The sequence below is a fragment of the Melospiza georgiana genome, chromosome 4 (genome assembly GCF_028018845.1).
Source record: "Melospiza georgiana isolate bMelGeo1 chromosome 4, bMelGeo1.pri, whole genome shotgun sequence".
NCBI lineage: Eukaryota > Metazoa > Chordata > Aves > Passeriformes > Passerellidae > Melospiza > Melospiza georgiana.
The window spans coordinates 33,240,189-33,264,666 of record NC_080433.1 but is presented as its reverse complement, the minus strand read 5'-3'; the positions used below and the strand labels follow the sequence as shown (position 1 = coordinate 33,264,666).

The 24,478-nt window shown below is 40.5% G+C and overlaps 2 protein-coding genes and 1 non-coding gene across 3 annotated transcripts in view; all 3 read left to right on the top strand.

Moving 5' to 3' along the window:
* Positions 1–22,531, top strand: part of UBN2 (ubinuclein 2) — a 52,438-nt gene extending 29,907 nt beyond the window's left edge. Inside the window, exons 12-17 of the mRNA XM_058022141.1 lie at positions 3,684–3,734; positions 5,088–5,130; positions 5,846–7,378; positions 11,309–11,555; positions 12,275–12,364; positions 13,323–22,531. Coding sequence (XP_057878124.1) covers positions 3,684–3,734; positions 5,088–5,130; positions 5,846–7,378; positions 11,309–11,555; positions 12,275–12,364; positions 13,323–13,372 — 2,014 coding nt within the window. The 3' untranslated portion in view covers positions 13,373–22,531. The remainder of the gene's footprint in view (positions 1–3,683; positions 3,735–5,087; positions 5,131–5,845; positions 7,379–11,308; positions 11,556–12,274; positions 12,365–13,322) is intronic.
* Positions 22,532–22,969: 438 nt separating this feature from the next.
* TRNAR-CCU (transfer RNA arginine (anticodon CCU)) lies at positions 22,970–23,042 on the top strand. The gene has a single exon. It is a non-coding gene; the product is annotated as a tRNA-Arg (tRNA).
* Positions 23,043–23,481: 439 nt separating this feature from the next.
* On the top strand, positions 23,482–23,956 carry FMC1 (formation of mitochondrial complex V assembly factor 1 homolog). The gene is made up of 2 exons (XM_058022502.1): positions 23,482–23,613; positions 23,710–23,956. The coding sequence occupies exons 1-2, from the start codon at positions 23,485–23,487 to the stop codon at positions 23,902–23,904; spliced, it is 324 nt and encodes a 107-aa protein (XP_057878485.1). The 5' UTR covers positions 23,482–23,484; the 3' UTR covers positions 23,905–23,956.
* The last annotated feature ends 522 nt before the right edge of the window (positions 23,957–24,478 follow it).

Here is a 24,478-nt window from a genome sequence, read left to right as displayed (position 1 = left end):
CTGTGTTGATTGTAAGACAGAGAGTGAAAAAAACCCACTGTTTTCCTTGGACAGCTATTTGCTTTTATCATCTCCTAGACACTGAATTTGCCACTGCTTCTAACAGAGCATGAAGCTTCAGTTGAGGAGAAGTATTAGGTGGGAGAGTAACAGCTTGGAAAGTTCTTTGTGATATAGGAAGTGATAATGATCTGGAGATCAGTTTTGCCTGTATGTTGGAACACTGCATTATCAGACTGCTCACACAGGCTTTAAAATTATAAGCTACAATTTTGATAGCAGTGTTCACAACAGACTTAAGGTTCTTGCTCTCTATTTCTTGTTTGCAGTTGGGGTGCTCTGTTTTGCAGCAGTTAAAAACACACCAGTTTCTAGACTTGCTTCTTACAGATGTAAGAAGAAACAACCACACAAAAGAGAGGGAGAAATAAAATGGGAGCAATAGTCAATTGTTTTGAAACACAGGCTTGGCAGAGATTTCTAATGGTTTGGGGTGAAAGAGGAGCCAAGTATGGTTTGGCCTCAGTTCTTTCTTTCTGTAGCACCCACTGCAAAAGGTAATTTCATCAAACCTCAATCTGGTTGTAAAAGCAAAATGATACAACTGCTTAACTTGCTCATTAATACCTTGGTTTTAGTTTAGTCAAATCTGTTTCAAGCTGTAAAAATAACTGTACTGAGATATTTCTATGATTGGTCAGTGTAGAAATAGCTGGTTAAATAGTAACAAAAAGAACAAATGAAGTTTTATACTTCCTGGCATACAGCTGACTAATTTTGGTTCAATTTATTAGTTTTTTGTGTAAGTAGACTAACGACTTTGATGTTATCTGTTATGAAGATTTTATTGAATTAGATGAGACAGAGAATCCCAGTTTAGTTTAAGAATGGAAGATAGGACAGAAAGATCGTTGATGATAGTGGAGAAATAGTCAAGAGATAGTGAGGTGATTCAAGAATACATAGAAGTGAAGCATGTTTAAACTTTGAATTGAAAAGCCTAAAACATACAGTTCTCTCCTTTCCATTGGATCAGTCTGCTGAAAATTTCCATGAGCTTTTAAACTATCCATACAATTGGCTTCAACAACAAAAGACAAAAACTAAACAAAAAACCAGAATGCCCCCCAAAACAAACCAAAACCACCAACAGACCAAACAAACCCCAACAGGTGACAGATCATAACTTCCTGTTGACCACCAACACTTTATTTACTAACTGGGTCGTTTTAGTACCATAATGATTTACAAATTGTCCTGTGTCTACTGAGTGGTACTTTTTTGTTTTCTGTTAAGGAAGTTATAATATATAATTTGTAGGCAAACAGGTTTGCATGGAAAGAGGAAAAGAAAGTATTTCCTGGAGTCTGGCAGTGGTAATTCCTAAAACACTACATAATTTGTATTCTGAATGTTCATTTTGTTGGGATGTTATGTTAGGGATTATGCTGAAGGCTTATAATTTTTTTCATTTTTATATATGGCCTCAAGTGAGAAGGAACTATATAAACTTGAAAAAAAAATTAGGTATTTAATGCTAAAACTGATCTATTGACCATGTATTTTTTAAGGAATTCCTACTGATCAGGATAGGTCTATGGTATCAGGACTTTGTGGTTTTAGTTTAGGAGAAAAATTTCTTGCACTTGAAAGTTAACTGTGTTTAATGTTTCTTATAGCTATATAGGGAAGGAAGAGGGAAGGTATTGATCATAACTGGAAATGACAGAATCAAAGGATTATTAAGGGTGGAAGGGACTTCATATACTGCTCTGTCCTTTCCTTGTACCATGTCTGATTTCTGTCCTTTTATAGTACTTAAAGTTTTGTCTTTCACCTTGAAGGATGATGCTACAAATTACTGGGGCCTGTGATTAGTTCTGAATTTTCATTTCCAAATTGAAAATATTAAGGAATGGATAAAGAACCAAGAAGGAGATGGGAAGGGAAATATTCTAAAGAAGCTGTATAGGTCAGGAGGTAGCACGTTAAACATGTAACAAGGAATGTTGGTTTTGCTCCATGATGTTCTTCGTAGGCGTTCAGTAGTCTCTGATGGAACAATGCAATACAGATTTGGAGGTTAGTGTGGTGAAGAAAATGTGAAAATGAAGCTGGAAATAGAATCTGAGAAGTAAGGCACTGAACTGTAGTGAGAAGATCAGTGTTTTCTTACTAGATGACATGAGATTTTTGGGTACTCAGGTTTTTTGTAATTATTGCAGCTCTGCAGGTTATATTATCAGTGGTGAAAAGCTCTTGTTTAGACAGCTGTTCATGGTATGGTCAGTATCCATGTGATGGCAGTGCTGTAAGAAAATGTTGCCTTTCCTAGTTTGCCTATCTGGAAACAAGGAAGGGGACCAAGTGTTCATTGTCTATTCATAGCTGCATTTTAATAGTAAGCTGTTGGATAGGTACAGGTCAGCAATCATTTTCACTTTCCACTTGGCAACTAAGGAGCTGAAAACATTGAATAAAAGCACAGCAAGTATTGAGATGTGTCAAACTGGCTCCTGCTGTTCCTTGGCTCTGTAGTAATATGAGTGTGTCAGTCCAGTGTAACTGAAGTCAGAGAAATTATACACAATAGCCTCAAGTTTTTCTTTTACTAAACTTTCCAAAACTTTTACTAAAGTTCATTCAGTACTAAAAGTACTGAAGAAAACTAGAAACAAGCTTGCTTACTATGTTCTGACTTCTATCTTCTGTGCTTTAAAAAAACACCACAAGAGATTAATAACCACAAACGCAAGACTATGGGTCAGTGTGTTGGACTGTAGTGTGAAGCATTTACAATAATATTTTATTTTATATTTGAACTATTTCATTAGTCTTTGAGGAGACAGTATTCAAAGTGTATTTCTTCTGTCCAGTTGAAGAAAGTAGTATTCTCTTATGTTGATTTTTGCTTGGCCGTTTACTGAGGTATTTTGAGCATAAAGGCACAGTGTCGCATGTCCCGGCTAGATGGTGACAGGGGGGGGCGACGGTCCCACTTTTGGGGCCCCGCAGAATCCCGGCTACCAGCGGAGGTGCAGCACAGAACAAAAGGACAGCAGCAGCAGCACGGGCCTGAGGTGGCACCAGATTACTTTATTTGATGTTACACTCCCCGAGTCTCAGGGTCCCAGACAATGAGCTGGGGGCAAGCAACAGCTTATGCAGGGGGGCGAGTCTCAAGGCAGGATACAATGTTCAGCTAATCAGGAGAACTGGGAGTGGAACACAAGGGCAAAGGATACAAGGGAGGAAAACTGCTTGGGACAGGAGGGGTTAACAACTGGATGTGGGAGGAAAGGGTTTGAAACTTGGCAGAAAAGTAGCTAAGTAGCAAAGAGATAAACGGACACCTGGCTCAATTGAATAACAAAGACAGGTCTGTGTCACTCCAAAAGCAAGGGGAAAAAAGCCCAAAAAACTACCACACAACAAATCAAACAATAACCCGGAAAATAATAAACACACTGCAACAGCAAAGTATTATAATTTCTTTAGATCTTCTGTTTATGGATGCCAAGACCTATACCATGACAGCACTGCAAAGTAATCATTAGTTCCCTTGGGGACAGATAATCAAAGGCTAGTTCTGAAAACCAAAGGTTATTTGGGTATTTGGTGGTCAGAGGCTGTTTGTCTGTCTGTAGAATCATTTCATGTTTCTTTTCTCACCACTCTTTTAGGATGCTTTTTAAGGAAAGCCGAAGTGTTCACAATCACCTCACTTCTGCTCCGTGAGTATAATAGGGACAACTTGCTTTACAAGATCTTTAGGTTGTGCAGGGCATCTTTTCTCATCTTCCTGCTACCTGTTTTAGACAGAGGGAAGGAAAGGGCGGTACTTTGGAATTTGTTTGAAGATACTTACAGTGATGCTTATAATCTTCTTTGATGCTTTAATTTAGGCATATAACTGTAACATTCTTGTGGCATTATATTTTAACTCACTTGTGAAGTCGCTAGATAACTCCAGGGGTATTAATTCTTGAATTAATACCTTTTACTCAAAGCATTGCGCACTGCCTAAATTTTGGCATCCAGCCTATTAAACTGAACTCAGACTGCAGTACTTCCTACTTTGTTCTTTTCCTCAAAAATACCTCTAATCACAGAAGTCTGTGTATCTTAGTGGGATTTTATCATCTTCATTTTCAGACAACACTGTGTGCCTCTCTGGAGCTGTCCACATTGTCAGAATTCAAATAAATTGTTATGACTTGAAATAACACCCCAATTGCAATTTTTGTGATAAATATGATTAACATAAAATATTTTTCTACATAACATGAAAACTGAGTCATGGTCCACCTACATTAAAGTCTTTTTTTAACCAGGTATTTCTAGTTGCTTAGGAAAGGATCAACTATTGCCTACAGGATGTAAATCTGTTGATTGCCCTTGAAGAAATAAAGTGTGAAACGCTGAACCTCTAAGTTGAAGCCGATAACTAATAATCCTTAATGCTGTCCTTGCTTGCATAACTGCAGTTTGTGTACGTTGCAGAAGAAAATCTGACAGTTTGCTAAATTACTTCTTGCAACAAACAAATTACATACAACTGTTTTAATAGTTGATAAGCAACAAACCACTTTTGTGGGGGGAAGAAAGCTGTTTTTATCCAGATTGAAATAAATGAGAATAGGAAGCATCTTCCTCAGGAACAAAAATGTCAACGTAAAAAGTGAAATTCTATTGCTATTCTAGAAGACTTCAGTGTAGACAAAGCAAACTGATAATATTAAGAGGCTGAAATTAACTGATATTTTGATGTTCCTCTAAACCAGAAAAATAAAACCAGCTCTCTGTATATACCCTGATCTATATGTCAGGTTATATCATCAATTCAGTTGATTTTGCAACTAATTTACATAGAGATACATGACCAGGAAAATGAATTGATAGTGTGCTATTTTTCTTTCCCCCTATATTTTAAACCATTTTTCATTTCAAGGATGTTTTATTATTTAAGCTGGACTCCTGTAGCCATCATTCTAGTTCATTGGGGTATAATCAAGGTAACACTTAAAATGAAAATTACTTGCCTTTTGTTTTGGTCTTCTGATGTACATTTATCCCTTCTGTTTTAGGGCAAAGAAGAAAGTGATTCTGGCCCCTAAACCCAAAGTGAAGGTAAAAGCCTATTAAAATATCTGAATACCACTTAATGGTCCAGTGTGACCATTTAATACAACCTGTTTCTGCCTCTGATCCTGAAAAATTCTTGCAGGAAGTCTTTCAGGCAGTCCTTATTGGCTTGGTGATGCATTACTTCAAAGAATGCAGTACAAAATACCTCTGTATAACTTTGCCCCTTTAGGCTATGTAGTTTTTTTGAAAATTGACTACGAAGAGGTACTAGTTGCAGTGATGTTTCACATTTTTGAATGTGTGCTTTGTGTGTTTTCAGTTTATGTTAAACTTAGCATCACTGGAAAACAGTGTGGTTGGAAGGATACCATAGTATAGAGGTCCTCATTTGACATGATCAGGTGTTGTCTTAATTCAGTAGCAGTTTTAGTAAGTGATCAGAATAGTTACCCTATTCTTCACAATATTGGTTGTTCTTCACTGTATGGACACTTTTATTTATGTGGAGCAACAACACTAGATTTTTTAAATCCAATATTGAATTAGCACACAGGGCTCCAGCACCTAGATATCATAAGTATCTTAATATGAAAATTTCAGTAGTAGATCTTTGGTGTGTCTGAATTTACTGAAATAAAAGTATTACAGTCTTTTTTAAAGTATTAAAAGTCTGCATAAAAGTATTACACTAAAGATTACCTTAAATCAATTTCAGGAAGACTGTTGAACCTGATGTTTCTTATCCCTTCATTTTCAGGACTCCAGTCCAAAAAAAGAACAGAAAACCTGTATATCTTCAGTCAATTCAAGTTGTGCTCCTGTACTGAGTTCCAGTGCAGCTGCATGCACCCCAGCCAGCTCTAGCTGCACAGCAGCTCCAGAGACCATCTGCTTGGATGACTCACTGGATGAAGACCTCTCTTTCCACCCACCCTCACTGGACTCTGTTTCTGATGCTCTGGCAGTTATCAATAATGGTGCCAAGGGATCACCTCTTGGGTCCACCATAGACACAACAACACCCAGACCTCGCCCTGGGCTGAGGGAAGAGAAACTAGCAAGCATTATGAGTAAGTTGCCTCTGGCAACTTCAAAGAAAGTAGAGCCCACTCAAACATCCCATTCATCAAGTCTTATTGCTGGTCACACAGGGCCAGTACCAAAGAAACCCCAGGACTTAGTTCACACTGGTATCTCTTCAGGCCTTATTGCTGGATCTTCAATTCAAAATCCCAAGGTTTCCTTAGAGCCTTTGCCAGCCAAACTACTTCAACAAGGACTACAGAGGTCAAGTCAGATCCAAGCTGCTTCCTCCTCTTCTCAGACTCATGTTTCTTCCTCTAAGACTCAAGCAGCTATTTCCACCTCCTCTCAAAGAACCAAGGATATCTTGGTATCATCTGCTGAGGCTCAAGGTGGTACTTCCTCAACATCACAAGTGACAAAGGTGCACCAGCATTCAGCTGTACAACAGAAATACGTATCTCCCTTACAAGCAACTATTAGTAAATCACAGAGCAATCCTGTGGTGAAATTGAGTAGTAATCCCAAACTCTCTTGCTCATCACCAGTGCTCAAGGCTCAAGATAAGTCTGTAGTGTATCGCCTGCCTTTGTCTAATCCTTCCTCTGGAAGTGGCTCTCAAGTGTCTCACCCACTGGTTTCTCGGACAACATGCAGCACCTCTACCTCTAGTAACTATTTAGCCAAGGCTATGGTGTCACAAGTTTCTTCCCAGGGTTTCAAGCCTCCCTTCTCCATGGCTGCCTCTCCCAAACCTGCTGCCTCTCCCAAGCCCACTTCATCTAAGCCCTCTGTGACACCCAAGCCCAATGCATCACCTAAATTTTCATCCAAGTCCACCTCATCCCCCAGGCCTGCAACAACACCCAGTTCTTCCAGTTCAAGTGCACTAGTTTCCCAGAGTAGTCACTCCAGCAACAACCCCCTTCATAAGCAGACCAGTGGTGTAAATATCAGCAGGCAGTCTCCCACAGTGAATTTGCTGTCCTCTAATCGCACCTCAGGCCTTCAGCCTGCAAAAAACCCTCAGGCTTCTTCAAAATTGCCCAACTCTTCTCCTTCTGGGACTGTTGGTAAAAATAATCTGGGTGGAGTTGGAATGAATGTACCTGCCAGCAGAGGCAGTAACCTTAACTCAAGTGGAGCTAGTAGGACTAGTCTGTCTGGGGGAGCAGGAAGTGGAACGCAGGGTGCTACTAAACAATTGTCAACTCCACACAGACCATCTTCTGCCTCAGGGTCTCCAGTTGTAGCAGCCAGCGTGCAGGTATGCATCAAACAAGTTTACATTTGAGCCGTACATTAATGTTTATCACATTTATTTTGTAAGCATTCTTAGGATGTTTTACCCTGATTTGTAAATGTCATTAATTTAATTTTTTACCTTTCTAAGCATAATGCTGATACCGATGAAACTGTTTCACACTAAAGAATATGTATTTCCAGCTGATGTGAAATGCAAGCATCAGTGTGGAACAAATCCTCACTGTAAACTGTCAGTCTATACTGTGGAAAAGAATTCACTTTTTTTCTTTTAACAGCGCTAGAAAAGGTAAGCTTTGTGTGACCATATTTTCAGGGATGTGGTATGTTACTTGCATTATTTGATTTGTGCATTCTCTCATATTTACATATTTATAATGATGGTGGTCATGTAAGAGGCGTCTTCTTACATTTGTTGTCAGGCTTCATGATTACTACAAAACTGGAGTTCAGTTGCCTGTGGTTAAGACTTGTAATTAACACTTGTGACGGCTTTTCTTTTGTATTGTGACCGTATTTTATTTTGTAGGATCTAGTCAAACTGAATGAGACATCCCATTATTATATAAATACCCTAGAAATTGAAAGCTTATACTATTGCTAGAGACAAGACAAATCAAACAAAACAAATATTTTGAAAATACTGTTGTTCTGAAACATATAAACCTATTATTTACTCAGAAGACAACCTGCTTTCCTAGGTTGTGTTCTTCTTAGTGGGAACTGAGATGATTTGATGTTTTCCTCTTTCTAGTGCTCTCTATGCTGAAGTCATCAATACTTGCAAAAAAGTAGTATTGCTTTAAATTATATTCTTGGTATACAGCAACTCAAAAACTTAGTATTATTCTAAATAGTGAAACATTTTGAAACATTTCTGTTGCATGGGAGTGATGTATACTTGACTTCTGGCAATATTTTATAATCTTTTAGTTTGCCATCAAATTTTTCTTAATGCAGCTGAATAACAGGAGGAAGATGATTTTTACAAGACACTTCTATGGTCTTTCATCCTTCTGTACTGAAAGAGTCAACAGTAAAAGTCTGACAGGCTCTGACACAGCATTCACTTACTCTGGGTGCTTTGAATGGCAAAGAGATCCACAGCCTGTATGCTGTGTACAGGCCCCTGAGGTACCACAGAGGGTCTGCAAAAGAGCTGAGCCAAGTACAGTGCAGTTTGAGTACTCCTGAAGGTGCCTGGAGGAGACAAAAAGAGCTACAATGAATGGACTGGGAAGAGGGTTGTTTCTTCCTGGTGCAGTCAGCAGAATTCAGTGGATGCAATGACTGTGATGTAGAACAAAATGTGAAATGGGTGTGGTAGTGCTTTAACATGACTGAGAAGGAAAGTAAGCAGTGTTGTGCTGGATGAGATGAATTCTGGCAAACCCTCCTGTAGCTAAAGGCAAGTAATTTTTTTGTTAGAAACAATGGTCACCCAAGTAATGAAATGCATTTTGGCCACAGTCCTACTGAAGAGTTGTGGCACTGAATTGTGGGGGGGTGTGGTATATAATAAGTAACATGAGTCCGTACTATAATACAGCAAAATAAGATGTGTTGGTATACAGAAAGGGGTAAATCAGCTTAAGGTACTGAGCAGCATATGGTATCACTAAAATAATTATTGAGACCTTTCATTTGGGCTTTCTGACACTTCAGAAATTACGTTCATAAAAATGGTTCAATCAAAGAAGATAAACCATGGAATAAGGCTGTTGCTGCTGTGCACTGTGAAGCTTAGTCAGTGGAGTACATTCAAGGAAAGATGGGAATTAAATTATCTCCCAGTTCAAGTACACTAAAGGGGAAGAGATTTGTGATAAGAGGTTTTATTTAGCTATAAAGGCCTAATGGCTGGCTGCTGAGCCAACATCACTTCCAGACTAGTTTTTAGGAACCATGTACTAAGGACTAAGTTACTCTTCTTACAACTTCACATAAGACTGAAAGTGAATCTCCTTTCTTTTAAGGCCTTAGGGATTTACTTCCTATTTGAGATGCTGTTAGAAGATGAGAATGGTACCTGCATTGTTCATTATAATGTTCTGGTCTGCTTACATGAAAGACGAAACTAGATTATTTCAATGTGATAATAAAGGTGTACTTAACTAGGAAGCTTCCAAGAAGTGTTTGCCTCCTTTCCACTTCTGGTTTACACCACTGTTTACCAGAATACAAGTTTATACTTGCTGAAGCCTCACAGAAAGTTATATCTTAAGGACACAAAGCCAAAGAGTACATATGTGATTTCCTTAAAAAGTTCTATCTACCATTAGTACTCTTGAGCAGAATCTAGCTTAGACTTCTAAGGATCTTAATTACTCAGATTCATGACCAGGATGAACCCTTTTAAGAGCTATTGTCCATGAGTCAAATAGAAACATCTGAACTGCGGTTCCTTTAGGGTGTGCTCTGTAACTCTTTTCTTCACTGTATTTCTCTCTTCTTTTTGAGTAAGCAAGATCTTGGCAGAGTACTTTACAAAATCTTGTTTTGAGGCATTTTTTCAACAAATTCACAGTTGCAAAACATTACTGTATTGCTTTTATTTTGTTGCCCTTTACTAGATTACATAGACAATGAACAATTGTCAATTTTTTGTACATAAGCTTATTGTGAAATTAGTACTTTTAAAGGCGAAAGAGAATGATAGTGTGTTGATGCTTGACATTCTTTTTTTCTATGTGTGGGATAGAGTATTTTGTAGAAGTTGGTACCTTTAAAATGACCAACATAAACACTTGCTAGGAACATCAGCTGTAGGTAAATGCCCTTTACAGGGCCACTGTTCTAAAATACTGTGTTTTCTCATAAGAAGAAACTGTCCTTTCTTTAGCTGCTTTCATCGTAACATCTTAAGACCAAAACTGGTAATAAAAATTTATCCATGCTAGGAGATTTCATCACTTTGCTTTTTCTGTAAGTTGCTATTACAGAACTCAGTGAAATGTCATTTTCATTTTAAGCTCATGTGTTCATTAAAATGATTCTAAATTTTGGGTTTAGTTGAGGCTTACTTGTAAAAATGCACAGATTTGTAATCCTATTCCATCTGAGTCTTTTTAATTCAAATAACTACAATATCTGAGTTGGAGTCTGATTCAAAGTGCTTTCTATACTAACTGTTTTGTAGTAGATAATTAGAGAACTGAACATCAGCATATGAAATTACTCTATATGCAGTGAAGGCAAGATTGTTAAACAAGAACAAGCTGATCTAATATTACAGGAATTAATGTGATTTGGGAGCTGTTGTAGCTAAAATATTCTGGCTAATCTTGCATTTTTATTTTAAAGCTGCAGTGAATTTAACTTCATTTTGACATTTAGAGTGGAGACATTATTTTCCTTTGTCTTTTCCTCTGACATGTGCATACACACCTCTATATATGTATGTATGCATTTTGCTAACCTGACTTCTTAAGTTTGGGGATTCTTACATATGAATCTTAATTTTCAGAATTCATTGTTTCTCGGCAACCTCTTTAGAAATAATGTTCTGTTAAGACCCAGATTTGCAAAGGGGAGAGGTGTAACACTGTACTTCTGAAGAACTTCAGATCTGCATTGGATAATTTCATATTATTAACCTAATAGAAGATATTGCATTACATTGTGACTGTAGGCCTAGTGCATAATAAGAAAGGAGATCAAGGAAATTAGCTCTAAGGCTGATGAGAAAAACATGATAGATGAACCATGCTTTTATGTCTGAATCTGCAATATAATTGTGCTTGCTTAGCAAATGAGCACTGGGAAAACTTCCTGGGTGGATAAATGAATATTCATTAATAGTTTAATATACTTCTCAACAGAGCAACACTTAACAGGGAATAGTTGATTTTTATACCCTAAAGAATACAATTCAGATCTTTAAAAATCTTGAAGTACTGCTTCTTCTTTTTTTTTTTTTTTTCTTTTTGCATAGTCAACAGCAGGAGCATCACTACTGGCTAATGCCTCACCTCTGACTCTCATGGCATCACCCCTGTCTGTGACCAGTCAGAACGTGACGTCTGCACCATTAACTCCTTTTGGGATGCTGGGTGGCCTTGTTCCTGTGACTGTGCCCTTCCAGTTTCCCTTGGAGCTGCTTGGCTTTGGGACGGACACAGCTGGAGTGACAACCACCTCGGGATCTACCTCAGCGGCTTTCCACCACAGCCTAACTCAGAGTGAGTGGAATTATGACGCTGTGCTAAAAGGAAAGATGCATCCTTAAAGTGGAAATTGAGTAGGGAAGCAATAAAGTCCTGAGACGCTTGGATTTGGTTCATAAAAATCTCTACAGGAGGGTAAATGGGATTCCTTCACTGGTAAAAACTTTCTTTACATAATACCTATATGTTATAAATCACCTTTGATAAGCTTAACTTCATTGGTATATGTTCAGTTTTGAACATACATTTTTGGGGTAACTTATAATACTTTATTTTTAGAAAGGAGTTTAAAAATCTTCAAATGTCACAGTTCAAATAAGAGGCTTAAGGTGATTCCTCAAAGTAGCCTTAACTTGACAACCTCAGATATCAAACAGCTCTCTTATGAAGAACTGTCAACCACAACGGCATTTACTTTTCCACGCTTATATGGAAGCTGTTTATGTCCTTAAGCTATATGAAATGTTGGTCTTTCTGCCAAACCAAAGTATATGAAGAGTTGCATCCCAACAATAGCAAGGCATGGTCCTTGCTCTGACATTTGACTAACAGTATTTGAATAGGTTTGTCTTTGTTGACTTATTCCAACCATCAGAATGCTATCAGGTATTTATTCTTTGTTGTGGAGATAAGCTGCTACTGCTAGACTATAAAAACAAAAACTTTATTTCACAGAGACTGCCTCTCTCCTCAAGATTTATTTTTTATCTTTGTTCTCCCTTTTTTCCCTCCAGACTTACTGAAGGGTTTACAGCCAGGTGCTCAGCATGCAGCAACGCTGTCTCACTCACCTCTGCCTGCTCACTTGCAGCAAGCTTACACAGGTAAAGACATGATATATTTCTTATTTTTAACTTAAAAGTCAGATTTCTGCTTTAGACTGAAATATAATCTACATCAGTGCTTAGTTTAGAGAAGGCACAACACAGGGACAAACATTGGGAGCAGCTGGCAGAACGTACTCTATTGTAGCAGTATTTTTTGGAACCTGAATTTTTTTCCCTACTTCTCTTCAATATCAGGAACAAAAGAAAAATCAAAAATTCCAGTACTTTACTGCAACAATTCTAGAAACTGAAGTGTACAAATTCAGCTAGTGGGAAAAAAGGAATAGTACTTACTGGACAGTAACATGATTGTTTATATGCTGCATAAAGTTTTTTTCCACTAAAAATTTTCATTTCTCCTTTGAAGGAGAAACTGACCTTCCAGCTAAAACCTTTTTTCATGTTTTTTATAAGACTATATTCACATGTGAATGGTGGGATGGTTTCTTAATGGAATCTCTGCTTCCCTTAGGAATTTTATGCTTAATAGGAGATAGTTTTATTGAGAAGAGAAATTTGAAGCAGAACATTTTATTTTTCTGTTTGTAAAGCTTAGAGCAGGAAAATTTTCAGAAAGCTTTAGAAGGTGCAGTTTAGAGTGTACACCTTTCTTTGTCACCTGTATGTGTTTTCTGGGGGCCAGGAGAAGGAATGGGAAGGGGGGCAGCTTGGTGGGCATTCTTCATTCTTTATTTGAGAGGTTCTCAGTACCAAAAAAAAATTGGGCAGTGTTTTGGTATGAAGCTTGATATATCAGGTTTCAACAATGCTATTTCTAATAAATGACCTACAGAAAAAGATGCAAAGTCTTCCACTCTACTAGTAAAGACCATGTACTTTTTGGTGATGCTAAAGCTGCACCTGCCAAATTCCTGTCTCTCCTACTGCAAGTTACAAAAACAAAAGTTCACTCATGCTTATATTCTTCCTTTTTGTTTCTGTCTCTCAACTACAGATGGAGGCCAAAGTAAAGGGGACACTAAGTTACAGCGGAAAAACCAGTGACTTCTGGACAAGCAAGGGAGCTGAAGCAGTTCTGGTTGGCTGACAGAATCTGCCCAGTTGGGAAAGTGCTTATTGTCACAGGGCTGCTGTTTCTGTCAATGTTTACATATTCTGATCCTAAGCACTGTGGTGAGAGGAAGAAGAAAAATAAAACAATACTTGATCAAAGAGAGAAGGAAAAGGAGGACTGGTCCTCCTGGTCATGCAAACTGGTAGTAGTTTGATATTGCCTAAAGAAACAACCTTTTGTTATCTGCTCTGATTGGCTCTTAAAAGAAATTGATCGTCAAACCCACAGCAGCACCAACATTTTGTTTCTGGGTGAAGTCCAATGAGAAGTGGAAATGGTGAAAGGTGCTAGAATAGGTTTCTCCATTCAAGGTGGAATCATCCACTTCCTTAGTGCCCAAAGTGCCCAGTATAAGATGACATGTAGGTCCTGAGTGTACTATATGGTTGTGGACCAAAGGTTATGTAGAATAGAGATGGTGCTGGGATACTTTGCATTATAATTAAACCTTTAGACAAAAGCAGTTTCTGATAATGGGCATTGATCCAGCTTTAGAAGGCTGTTTGACTTTAGGGAGCCTACAGATGTATGCAGTCTCAGTAGAGAATTGTCTTCAAAAACAGATCTGGTACATCAGTATGTGAGACACAGACTATTTGATTTATTTTCAGGGTTTTTTTTAGTACAAAAGTTCTTATTTAAGGGAGGAAGGGGATGGAAATTCATTTACATAAAAAGAAACCCACATTTTATTGGTCAGACTAGCATTTCTTTCCCACATTTTTTTTTAAACCGCACTAATATTTCAGTATTTTCATTTGTTAAACTTTCTTTTACCTTGTGCTTATTTGCTACTGGAAAGATACTCTATTCATGTCTTTCATGAACCAGAACAAGTTCTTTTCTCATTCTCAGGCTTCATCCTTTATGTAACTCCTCCCAGAAGCCATGCATTATATTGATTTGCTCGTTAAAGAAAGCTGATTGTGACCTGTTCCAGAGTCAGATAAATACTGCTTCAGGCATTAGCCAAAGAGGAGTCGTTCAAAAGCGACCAGAGGTGCCTTCTCTTCTGGGGGCTGAATGGGTTGTCTCCAGCATTTCCAGCCCCTGCTGGCCTGGGGAGTTTTACCTGAACTCTTTCTTACATGGCTGCACAAGACTGCAGAGCTGGCTTTGTTGTTTGGTTTTGTTTTGTTTTTTTTTTCTTTGATAGCAATACATCAACCAGTTCACATGTAAGATTAGGAAGCATCCAACACATGTTGCACTTTCGACACTAGGACAGAACTTTGCTGTTGAGTCTCTTGAGCTGTCAGATAAAAGGTGAGAATGGCAGAAATTAAAATAAGTCATAGGGAAAAGGAGCAAATAAATCAGTATGATGCCCTTCTCCTTCAACCCTGAAACATTCCTTTGACCAGAGATGCTGAAATTCTTAGTAGATAGATCTTCTGGTAGTTTGACTCAGAGACTGAACCAGACACTGCTGGTTATCTCACACCTTTAGAGAGACTTTGACCCCTGAATAATGACTCTTCAATATATTTTGCTAGATTACTTAGAGCTTGCAGGTTTCTTTTACATGTGATTTATTTTTCTTAGATCAGACAACAATTTCTCTTCTATTTAGAGCTCATTTTAATTTTATATAAATATATATACATAAATTTAAAATAATATATATTGTGTATTTAGTATAAAAATGTTGGGTTGAGCTCAGCAATAAATGTTTTTGCACAACACTTCTGTGAAAGACAGATTGAATTAAGATGCATTAGTTCATTAGTTTCACTCCACAGCATCTGCCAATTAAATGCTTTTGAGCTGGCACTAATGTTTTGTATGTGGTGTGTTGATCAGATAAGCTTGCATCTCCATCAAGGTTTAGAGTTGAAACACAAACACTTTGTAGACCCTGGCATTAATACTGTACAAATTTAGTCAAAATACCATAAACTATTTAGAGTGCAAGCTTCATCTGATACTTTTTTTTCTTTTCTCCAGGAAGGGTTGAAGGAAGCCAACTTTGTTTTTTGAGGCCCAACAGTTCTGACAGGATGTTAATTCTCTGAACTGTGTCAAACGTGAGAACTTTAACAATGCATGTAGCTAAGGGAGTTGTGGCAGTGAGCCATTGGGCAGCAATATATTTAAAGGACCCTGTCCTAAGAGAGTTCTACCTCTTCTGTGTTTTCCTCATCAAGGCATCCCATTCAAATTGTCATCTTTTGTCTTCATACTTACTGAAATTTAGGCTGGGAGACTTGGAGCCCTTTATAACTACAGCACAAATTCCCTTTCAACATTCCTTTCTTCCTGAAAATGCGCTTCATCTTCAGTTGAAGAGTATCCTCTCTAAATCTTGAGGGCAGGAGTAGTCCTACCTCTGGGTCCTATTGAGCTTCTCAGTCTTGGGAAACAAGTAAACTAAAACTTATTGTGGAAATAAATACTAGGGTGATGAAAATAAAGATGACCATACATTGTTTCTGACATCAGTTCAAACAACCTCCAGCAGGTAACTCTTCAGTCATTACACTCCTGTTATTCATTATGCTCCTGAGTGTCTTTTGAATGAACAACACTGGAGATGGGGACCCTTTACTTGCTGTTTTCTATTCTGCTTGGTTAAACCTAGCAAGGCCAAATCAAAGGAAATAATAGGGTGGTTCCCAGAGACCTTTGCAGGTGGCATAGACAGAATGGGAAAGATTACTGCAACGTTTGAATGCAAAATTAGGTTAATGTTTTACTATCTTCTGTGCAGCAGCTCTTCTGAAGACATTCCCCCCCCCCCCCCCCCCCAGGTTTTTACTACTTTTTAAGGGCCTTTGTTAATAAATAAACTGTAGTTGTGTACATACTAAATAAACCCTCAGTATTCACAAGCAATAAGAAAGCCAAGTAGAGCTGTCTTTTCAGGCAGTAGGGCTGAACTTGGTTTGGGGATTGTGTATGAGCTAACGTGTCAAGCTCTCTGAAAGCCCCAAACAAATGCAAGCAATAACTTCAAACATAGGTTTTTGATGTTGAAACTGTGTGGGTAGTATTCCCTGCTACATGATCCAAAGTCCCAAAAACCATGGTAGCTATGTGAAATCATTAGAGACTCCTGCAAAGAAAGAAGGCAGGCTAGATGAAAAACAGGCTGCAGTTTCCTGATACCTTGGACTATAACTGCAGTGTTCTCCCATTCCAAGACACAAAGAGCCTAAGTCACTTTGTCCAGCCTTCTCTGTTGATTTGAGAAACATGTCTAAATACAGATAACTGAGTCACAAGTGCGGATGCTGTGGGTTTCACATCTGTTTTCTGCTAATCAGAAGAAACTTTTAATTACCTGGGTTCTGCTTTGTGTTTGAATCTGATCAAAGTTGTCTGATGCACAGATTTAGGGGTGGAACAGGTGCCTAAAGCCTGTTCCTTCCTGCAGTCCCATCACCTGACCCTTCCTCCACACTCCTTCTCCACTTGGTGCAAGACCCTTGAGGACATGAAAACAGAGAAATCTGCAACTCTCCCAAGCTGCCATCAGTTGTGCGAACCAGTAACCCTCCGGGAGTCACCTTGGACTCCCAACTAACTTTGTCACATTTGCTGCTACATTCATAAAATGAACTTTTGGCTGTATTTATTAGCAAATTTTAATCTAGTTTACAGGGGTTTTTTGTTTTCTTTTGATTAGTTTTTGCCCACAGTTGGATTAGAAGCATTCGGGTGTTTGGGTTGATGGGTTTTTTGTTTCGATTTTTTTGTTGTTGTTGTTTGTTTTTGAGTGAATTGGTGAAAGCACAGTGGTCCCTCTTCTACTTTTGTTCTGGATTGTTTTTGAAAATGGCATTGCAGGGAAAACCTACAGCCAAGCCAAACTGTGGAAGGCTTTTTCCCACAGCTAACTTCCATCTTTTGCTGAACTGGGGGGAAAAATCATTAAAGGGACGCTTGGTTTTTTGTTTGGACTTGTTAGTTGTTTTGGTTTTGTTTGTTTTGGTTTTTTTTCATAAAGTGAACCAGAAGGTTAAAGCATTAGGCAAACAACTGATTCATTAACACTTTATGCAATTTTAATTTTATAGAAGTTTTAAAAAAGGTTGGTAGACTTTGATTGGTCCAAGCTCTGGTGAAATGGCTGTTACCCTTCATAACTTACTTGATTCAGGCCTTTGTCCTTTGTTTAAGTGCCTTTTTTGGTTTTTTGTTTTAATTTTATTTCCCTATCTTCTTTAAACTTTTCTCAGCGATCCTGAAGTGCTGGAAAGCATTTTAGAGGAAAATCTTAAGCTTGCCAAGATGGCTTTATGCTGTTAAACTGGGGTTTTTTTCCCTTTTGTAAAGAAAAAAAACAAAAAACAAAACCAAGTGTGTAATGTGTGTAACTGCACAGCTGCTGTACTGTGGCATTGGTTCTATGTGCTTGTGCATTCTCTCTCACACATGCACACACACACACACACACAAGCAATATTCCTGAAACCTGTTCATCTTTCTCCATTCTCCTGGCTCTGTTAAATGCTACTTCAAGAATGAACATTTGTGCAAAGATGACAGTACAATAAAAGAGTGTGTGCATGAGTGTGTGTAAATGTGCAGGAGAGAAAGGAAGTGGCTAACGGGAATGAAACTTGTTGCATCTTTCTCTGAAGGTTTTGAATTTGTTTCTTAATTAGGTCATGAGTAAAGTGTTATAGGCCCTTATTAATGACTGGATTGCTTCACACAATCACTGAGTCTGAGGCAGAGATGTGTGGCTGACAGCCCCAAGGAGCTGGGGGGTAAATCGAGTTAAAATAGCAGCTTGCAACATATTTGAATTGAGATTAACTGCAAGAATCTTGTGTGCAGCTGATCATATCTGCTTGATACCAGTTACTGCAAGGATTCTTATATTTACCAAAGTTGTCACTTTCCACCATGCATCCTATGTAAGAAAGAATTTGGTAAAACCTGCAAGAGTGCAGCTGCTAATTGAGTTTAAAGCTAGCTATGCTTCACATGCTGCCTAAGTCACTTGTCTTCTTGTACTTTTCAAGTTGTACTTTTCAGTTTGTTGAGATTTCATTAGTGGTTTCTTCTCTTACTATAATGAACAGTAAGTTCATGTGTTCTTAGCTGCAGATAAATCCTCATAATAGTATCTGTGCTTGTTTCTTTATCAGACAAAGTTAGCTATCTCCAATAGATGATCTAGTGATTTTAACAGCTTTGTGCTGAGGATCTATCTAACTTATGATTATTATAAACATGAATACCTGAAATTAGCACTTCATTTGTGGACCAAGTGCTAAACTTAAGGTAACATGCATGTGCATCACTAGACTATTCTAGTTCTGTGATGTGTTTCCCCTAGGGAAGTTATAAGTTCGAGTTGCAATATGAAAAGGAAGCATTTATTTTACAGAGTTGGAATGGAATGATGAGTCCTCCATGGGTGGAGAACCAGTGTGGAAAGCAGAAAATATGGTACCAAATATGTTCCTGTGGCAGAGAAAAGCTTAATTCACTTCTTGGCTTGTCTTCACATGTTCAAGTTAACCCGTTAGGCAAACTATGCCATAAGTGGATTTCTCCTACCAATCTAATGGTGCCGTTCAAAAATAGGACCATTGCTGGTAGCTCAGCCAGTTGGAGTGGTAGTTGAAGGTGCTTCTTAATCTGTTTTAGGTGCATCAGTGAAGTTACTTCAGTGAGGTTTACCACATTCACTAATTACGTTGTTTAATTCCTTTTGAACACACATGCTCTTCATCCTGGGCTAACCTGTGGGATGAGGAATCTACAGCTGGTGATGATGGCTGACTGCTGCAGTCTTTAACAAGTGGCGCTGTTGTAAAAATCTGTATCTGTCTACTGCTTAAGAAATCACTGCCAAAATAAGCAGCCAGAAGTATGCTTACTGGGCCACTGGAAAAATAACTGTTGCGCAGGGGAATGCTTTGTGGAAACTTCTGGTGAGGCTTCATCATCCTTTTTCTTTGATGCAGTGATCCCTTGCTGCTGTAATAGCCTTTTGGGGCTCTAGAAAGCCCTGGTGCTGCTGTGAGTTATGCTGAGAGATCAACATGGCCTGGAACTGGCCCAAAACTGGGGAAGTACAAAAATTCCCTGCTACTGTTTTTGCACACTCATAAGTAAAACTGCTAATCTTGTCAGTAATCAAGCATATAGTCCTGTCTTTTGTAGCCATTTTTGACAGCTGTAGTTCTACCCCAACCACCACCATGTTTTGTATCTAGAAGTGTGTGTCAGTCTCTTCCATTGCTGTCATCTCCTGCTTAAACAATAACCATTAGCTACTAAGATTTTCTTTATGGTGAAGTAATCCCAACCAAGCAGTGTACACTATGTTTGGCTCCTATCATGCACAACACTAAAAGGGTTTTTTGTTTCTTCCTAGCAATGTGTGCAGATGTGTTTTATCAATAAATAGTCGTATTTGCTATTGTCTACTACCAAGAGAAAAAGAGTGGGAGAGAATAAACCAAAACCAGTCAGAAGATGCCACTATCATAGGCCAAACTGAGCAGTTGCTGAGGTAGACAGAGCTTCATTGAGACTTAGCAGATTTCACCAGAGTGGGGGAAGAAACTTTTTTGTGTTCTCAGCTTTTTCCAGCTAAGGCCTTAGTTTGATTAGTAGTCACTAATATCAACTATGCAGATAAGTATTTACGTGTTTCAGTGTTACATGCATTCCTTTCCCCAGCTACCCCTCTTAACACATATTGAAATTTTACCCAAAGAAAATGGAGTATTTTTGAATGTCTGTAATGCAGAACTTTTTGCTAACATGAAAAAAAAAAATTGTATTTTAAAAAAGAAACCCTTTCACTGGTGCAGCACGTAGTGTCAAGTGTCATGAAGTTGCTTGAGAGGGAAGCTGAAATCACTTCTTGTGACAGGTTTTCGTCTGAGAGTTTTGTAGAATAGTCAGCTCTCACAATGGATTAAGAAGCTGCAGAAATGTTTTTTAATGTACAGATTGGATTTGGGAGGAAACTCATGAGACATCCCAGGTTTCTTTCCAGCATCAGAAGTGAATTAAAGTAAATTCTCATTGAAATGAAGTTGCTTCTAAACAAGGGGAGTTACCAGCTAAATAAAAACTAAATCCCAGTCCCCAGGTTCTCACTGGTCTTTTAGTCTTGTTGTATGTAACTACAAATAACAATTTAGCTCAGAGGTGAGAATTGTAGTATGTGTTTTATTGCCGGTGATTCCATCATGTAGCAATTAGTACCATGTTCTTGCATAGTTATCAAGATCTGTACTGGAAATAGATGGAGAAATTTTATTTTTGGACTACTGTAAAAAAAAAAAAAAAAAAACAGCAAAGTTAACTACTCCTTTTTACCCCCCAAAAGTCTACTGAGGAGTACTATATTTTAGCAGTTAAACTAGTATCCTTGTTAATGTGACTTGTCTCTTGTAGTCTTTTACTGAGCGTTAGAAGCATTTAATGAGTAATCCTTAAAAAGTTGCCATTCTCTAGCTTAAGATCAGTTGCTTATAATAAAAGGGCATCTATGATAACTTCTGATGATACAAAATCTCTATGTTCATTGGGGGAAAAAAACCAGGTGAGGGTACAAGTCCCTGTAGCCTGCCTGTTAAGAGGGTCAGTGAAGAAGAGTGCCCTGCACAGCTAATGGCAGTGGGGAACATCCCCTCAACAGCAGTTTGGCCTCCATATCCTTTGTTTGGTGTAACTTCTAAAATATATATATATATATATATTTTAGAAGTCTGGATATAGTTTAATTTTACCTGACTTGCTGTGATCCCCTAGACAATGAAGGGCTGAGAAACTATTTTGCTGCCTTTCATGGGGAGCTCAGAATAAAAAGCTGGAGGAATTTTATTTTTTTTTTAATATTAACAAGTGTTAAATCACAGCTAGAATTCTTTGCATTCCTCGGTTTCTAACAAAGGAGTGCATAGTTACTGGGAGATGGCAAACCTGTTTGAGTTGGTGATTCCTGTGATGCTTTCCTCAGTCCAACATGAATTTTTACAAGGCCACCTTCCTCCTTTTAACACTCAAGTTCCAGATCATAGGGCTTAGCAATGGAGAGAGGATCCCAACAGCCTTGTGCTTACCTGATGAGCTCTCCAGGGAAACTGCCCCATTAAATGCTCCCCTCTTGTGACAACAAGCCTGAACTCCAAATGCAGCTACATTTGGAGTGGCAAGCACCACTTTCATTTGGATTTTTTAGGGAGGTGTGTTCCAATAACTTCAAGGGATACTGTGTTTTAAATGTGTGGTTTCTTTCCTCTCTCCTTATAAAACTGGACCTGAACACAAGTTTTGAGTTGTTGGGGTTTGTTTTTGTTTTGGGTTTGGTTTTTTTTGTAATAATCTCAGGACCTGAAAGATTGTAGCATTTAGTGTGTCTTAAAAATGATGTACTGTACCAGCCATGGATTTTGTAAATACACCTGTCTCCCTTTTTTGTATTTTAATTTTTTAAAAGTGTGTAAGGCTCTTTGCCAGAGGAACTGGTGCCTGCTTTATCTCCATCCTGAACTGAAGCAGGAAAAGGAAGAAGCTGCTGCCTCAAAAGCCCGCGTCAGTTCCAATGCGTTATATTGTTCTGGTCAGTTTAATGGCTGTTAGTCTTTTGTTAGTTGGGAAGCTGGTTAGTTCCACATTCCCAGTTGTGGCTAGCAGAGCCCTGTCAGGGAGGCTAATTTTAACTCTCTTCTGTGTGACTACTTGACGTTTTCACTCCTTCCAGGTACTCAGGTTTCCTATCCCTGAGCAGTCCAATGCTTTCAGAGGTCAGGACTATTGGCCCTCTGTGAGAATAACTGGGAGAGCATTTCATTTTATCAGTGCTCTGATCCAAACACAGTCATGGGGTTCGTATCCTGCAAACCTTGCAGGGAACGCTGCCTTCACCTGTTCCGGAAGGGACTTGCCCTTTTCTGCTTTCCTGAAAGGAGCACAAGCTTTTTTAGGCAGCAGACTTTGCTCTGGGATCCACCCTTGCCGGCAGACCCCTGTTCTGCAGTAGGAGCCTTACTCAATTTGGCGTAGCTGTTCCCTGTCCCTGACTGCGACAGGCTTTTTCATGAGTGTACTTTTCTGTTTTTCTATGTGTCACGTGTCTGTGCTGTATGAAATAAAGAGGAATGTACATATTAGCCCTGTGTCTGTGATTTCTCACAAAAATTAAAATGGGGAAAGGTTTCACTTGAAGGGTCGGCCCTCTTGGGGCTTTTTGGCGGGTTTTTCTGTTTGGGAGTGAGGGCCTCCTTCGGTCAGGGCAACCACCCGAGCAAGGGTAACACTGTGTGCCAGGACCAGCGCTTAGAAACCGCAAAAGGGTCCTTGGGCCAAGAAGCCCTTCCCTGCGGCAGCACCGTGTTTTGCCGAGCCGCAGCCAAACGCCAGTGAGCGACCGTGCCCCCGCCGCGGCCCCGCGCCCCCGCCTCGGCCCCGCCTGGCCCTGGCTCCCAGGGGCACGCGCGCAGCCGCGGCGGGCGGCGCTGCCCAATCACCGGCCTCCGATACGTGCCATAAAAGGAGAAGAGGCGGGGATAGTGGATAACTAAGTGCACAGACACCACCCTCCCGCGGCAGCCCCAGTGGCCTAATGGATAAGGCATTGGCCTCCTAAGCCAGGGATTGTGGGTTCGAGTCCCATCTGGGGTGGGTAATTTTTTTCGCACTCGAGCCGCGCAGCCTCTCCTCACGTCCGTGAGCCGCTCGCTGTCTCGAGTCTGCGGCTCCTCAGCTTCTTCCTTCTGGCTCCAGCGGGACCCGAAGCGTCTTTTAAACGGAGACCCCAGAAACTGGCGGGGACGCGCCCGCGGCCAAATCCGGTTTCCCGCCGTATGCTGCGCCTCTTGAAAGACTCCCGGTGCTCCCGCTCCGTTACCACAGGCCGGTTACGAGGCGTGGAGCGGGCACGCCCCGGCCTCGGCGCTCGAGCCCCAGCACTTCACCAGCGCCGATTGCGACGGCGCGAGAGGGCGGCAGAGAGTAGGAGGAGGCCATCGCTCGCTCGGCGCTCGACTGCCCGCACTGCCGGGGCGCGAGGGCGAGGCCCGGCGGCGGCGCTCGATTGGCCGGCGCGCCGCGCGCGGCTCGGAAGATGGCGGCGCTGGGAGCCCCGCTGCGCACCCTGCGCGCGCTCCTGCGCGAGCTGCGCCACGCCGCCGGCCGCTCCTATCGCGACAGCCCCGCCTATCGGCACGTGCTCGCGGGCTTCCGCGCGCACCGGGTACGCGCCGCCTTCCCCTCCCCGCCCCTGCCCCCCCCCGGCAGCTCCCGGGGCTCGGCCAGGCCTCGGGGCCGCCCTGACCGCCGCTCCCCGCAGGTGACCAGCGAGAAGCTGTGCCGGGCCCAGCAGGAGCTGCACTTCCAGGCCGCCACCTACCTGTGCCTGCTGCGCAGCGTCCGGGAGCACGAGGCCCTGCACCGCGAGTACCACGGCAGGGGAGAGCGCTCGCCGCAGGAGGTCGCCGGGCTCGTGGGCTTCAGACTGCCGCAGCAGCCGGGAGGGAAGGGCTGAGGCGGGACTGCTGTGCTCAGTGTTTATTCCTCAATGAATAAATATATATCCTGGAGCTGCCGGAGTGGGCTGGGGTCTGTCGCAGGTGCCTTTTGTCAGGTGTAGGTTATGGTGTGAAAGGTGTAACTGGAGACAACCAACCCCTTCTGCCTCTATCAGGCCTCCCAGACGCCCACCCCGATCTTGTGAATGTGTGTCCTGACCCAAGAGAGGTTGTTTGTAGTGGGAAAACCTGTCAGCCTTCACTGATGAACTGCTTGTCTGAGGGGTTGCAGGCGTTCGTGATTCCCCCGCGTGATTCAAATGCGGGAGGTGAGAGAATTTGTCCAGTGTTTACTGAGGCATTTCCCAGCCATATTCTGTGTATGTGGAATTCCCTACTCTCCCAGGAACAAAGGTCTCTTCTGTGGAGCGTCTGTGGGTTCTGGTGAGCACTGCAGTAGCACAAACCTCTTCCACCTTAAAGATTTTTTTGGTTTTTGCCATGGCGGTGAGTGAGCAGTAGCGATTCAGAGAGATGAATTCTTATGAGTTACATGTTTCTCCCTGTCCCTGAGAAGTGACTGCCAGGTTC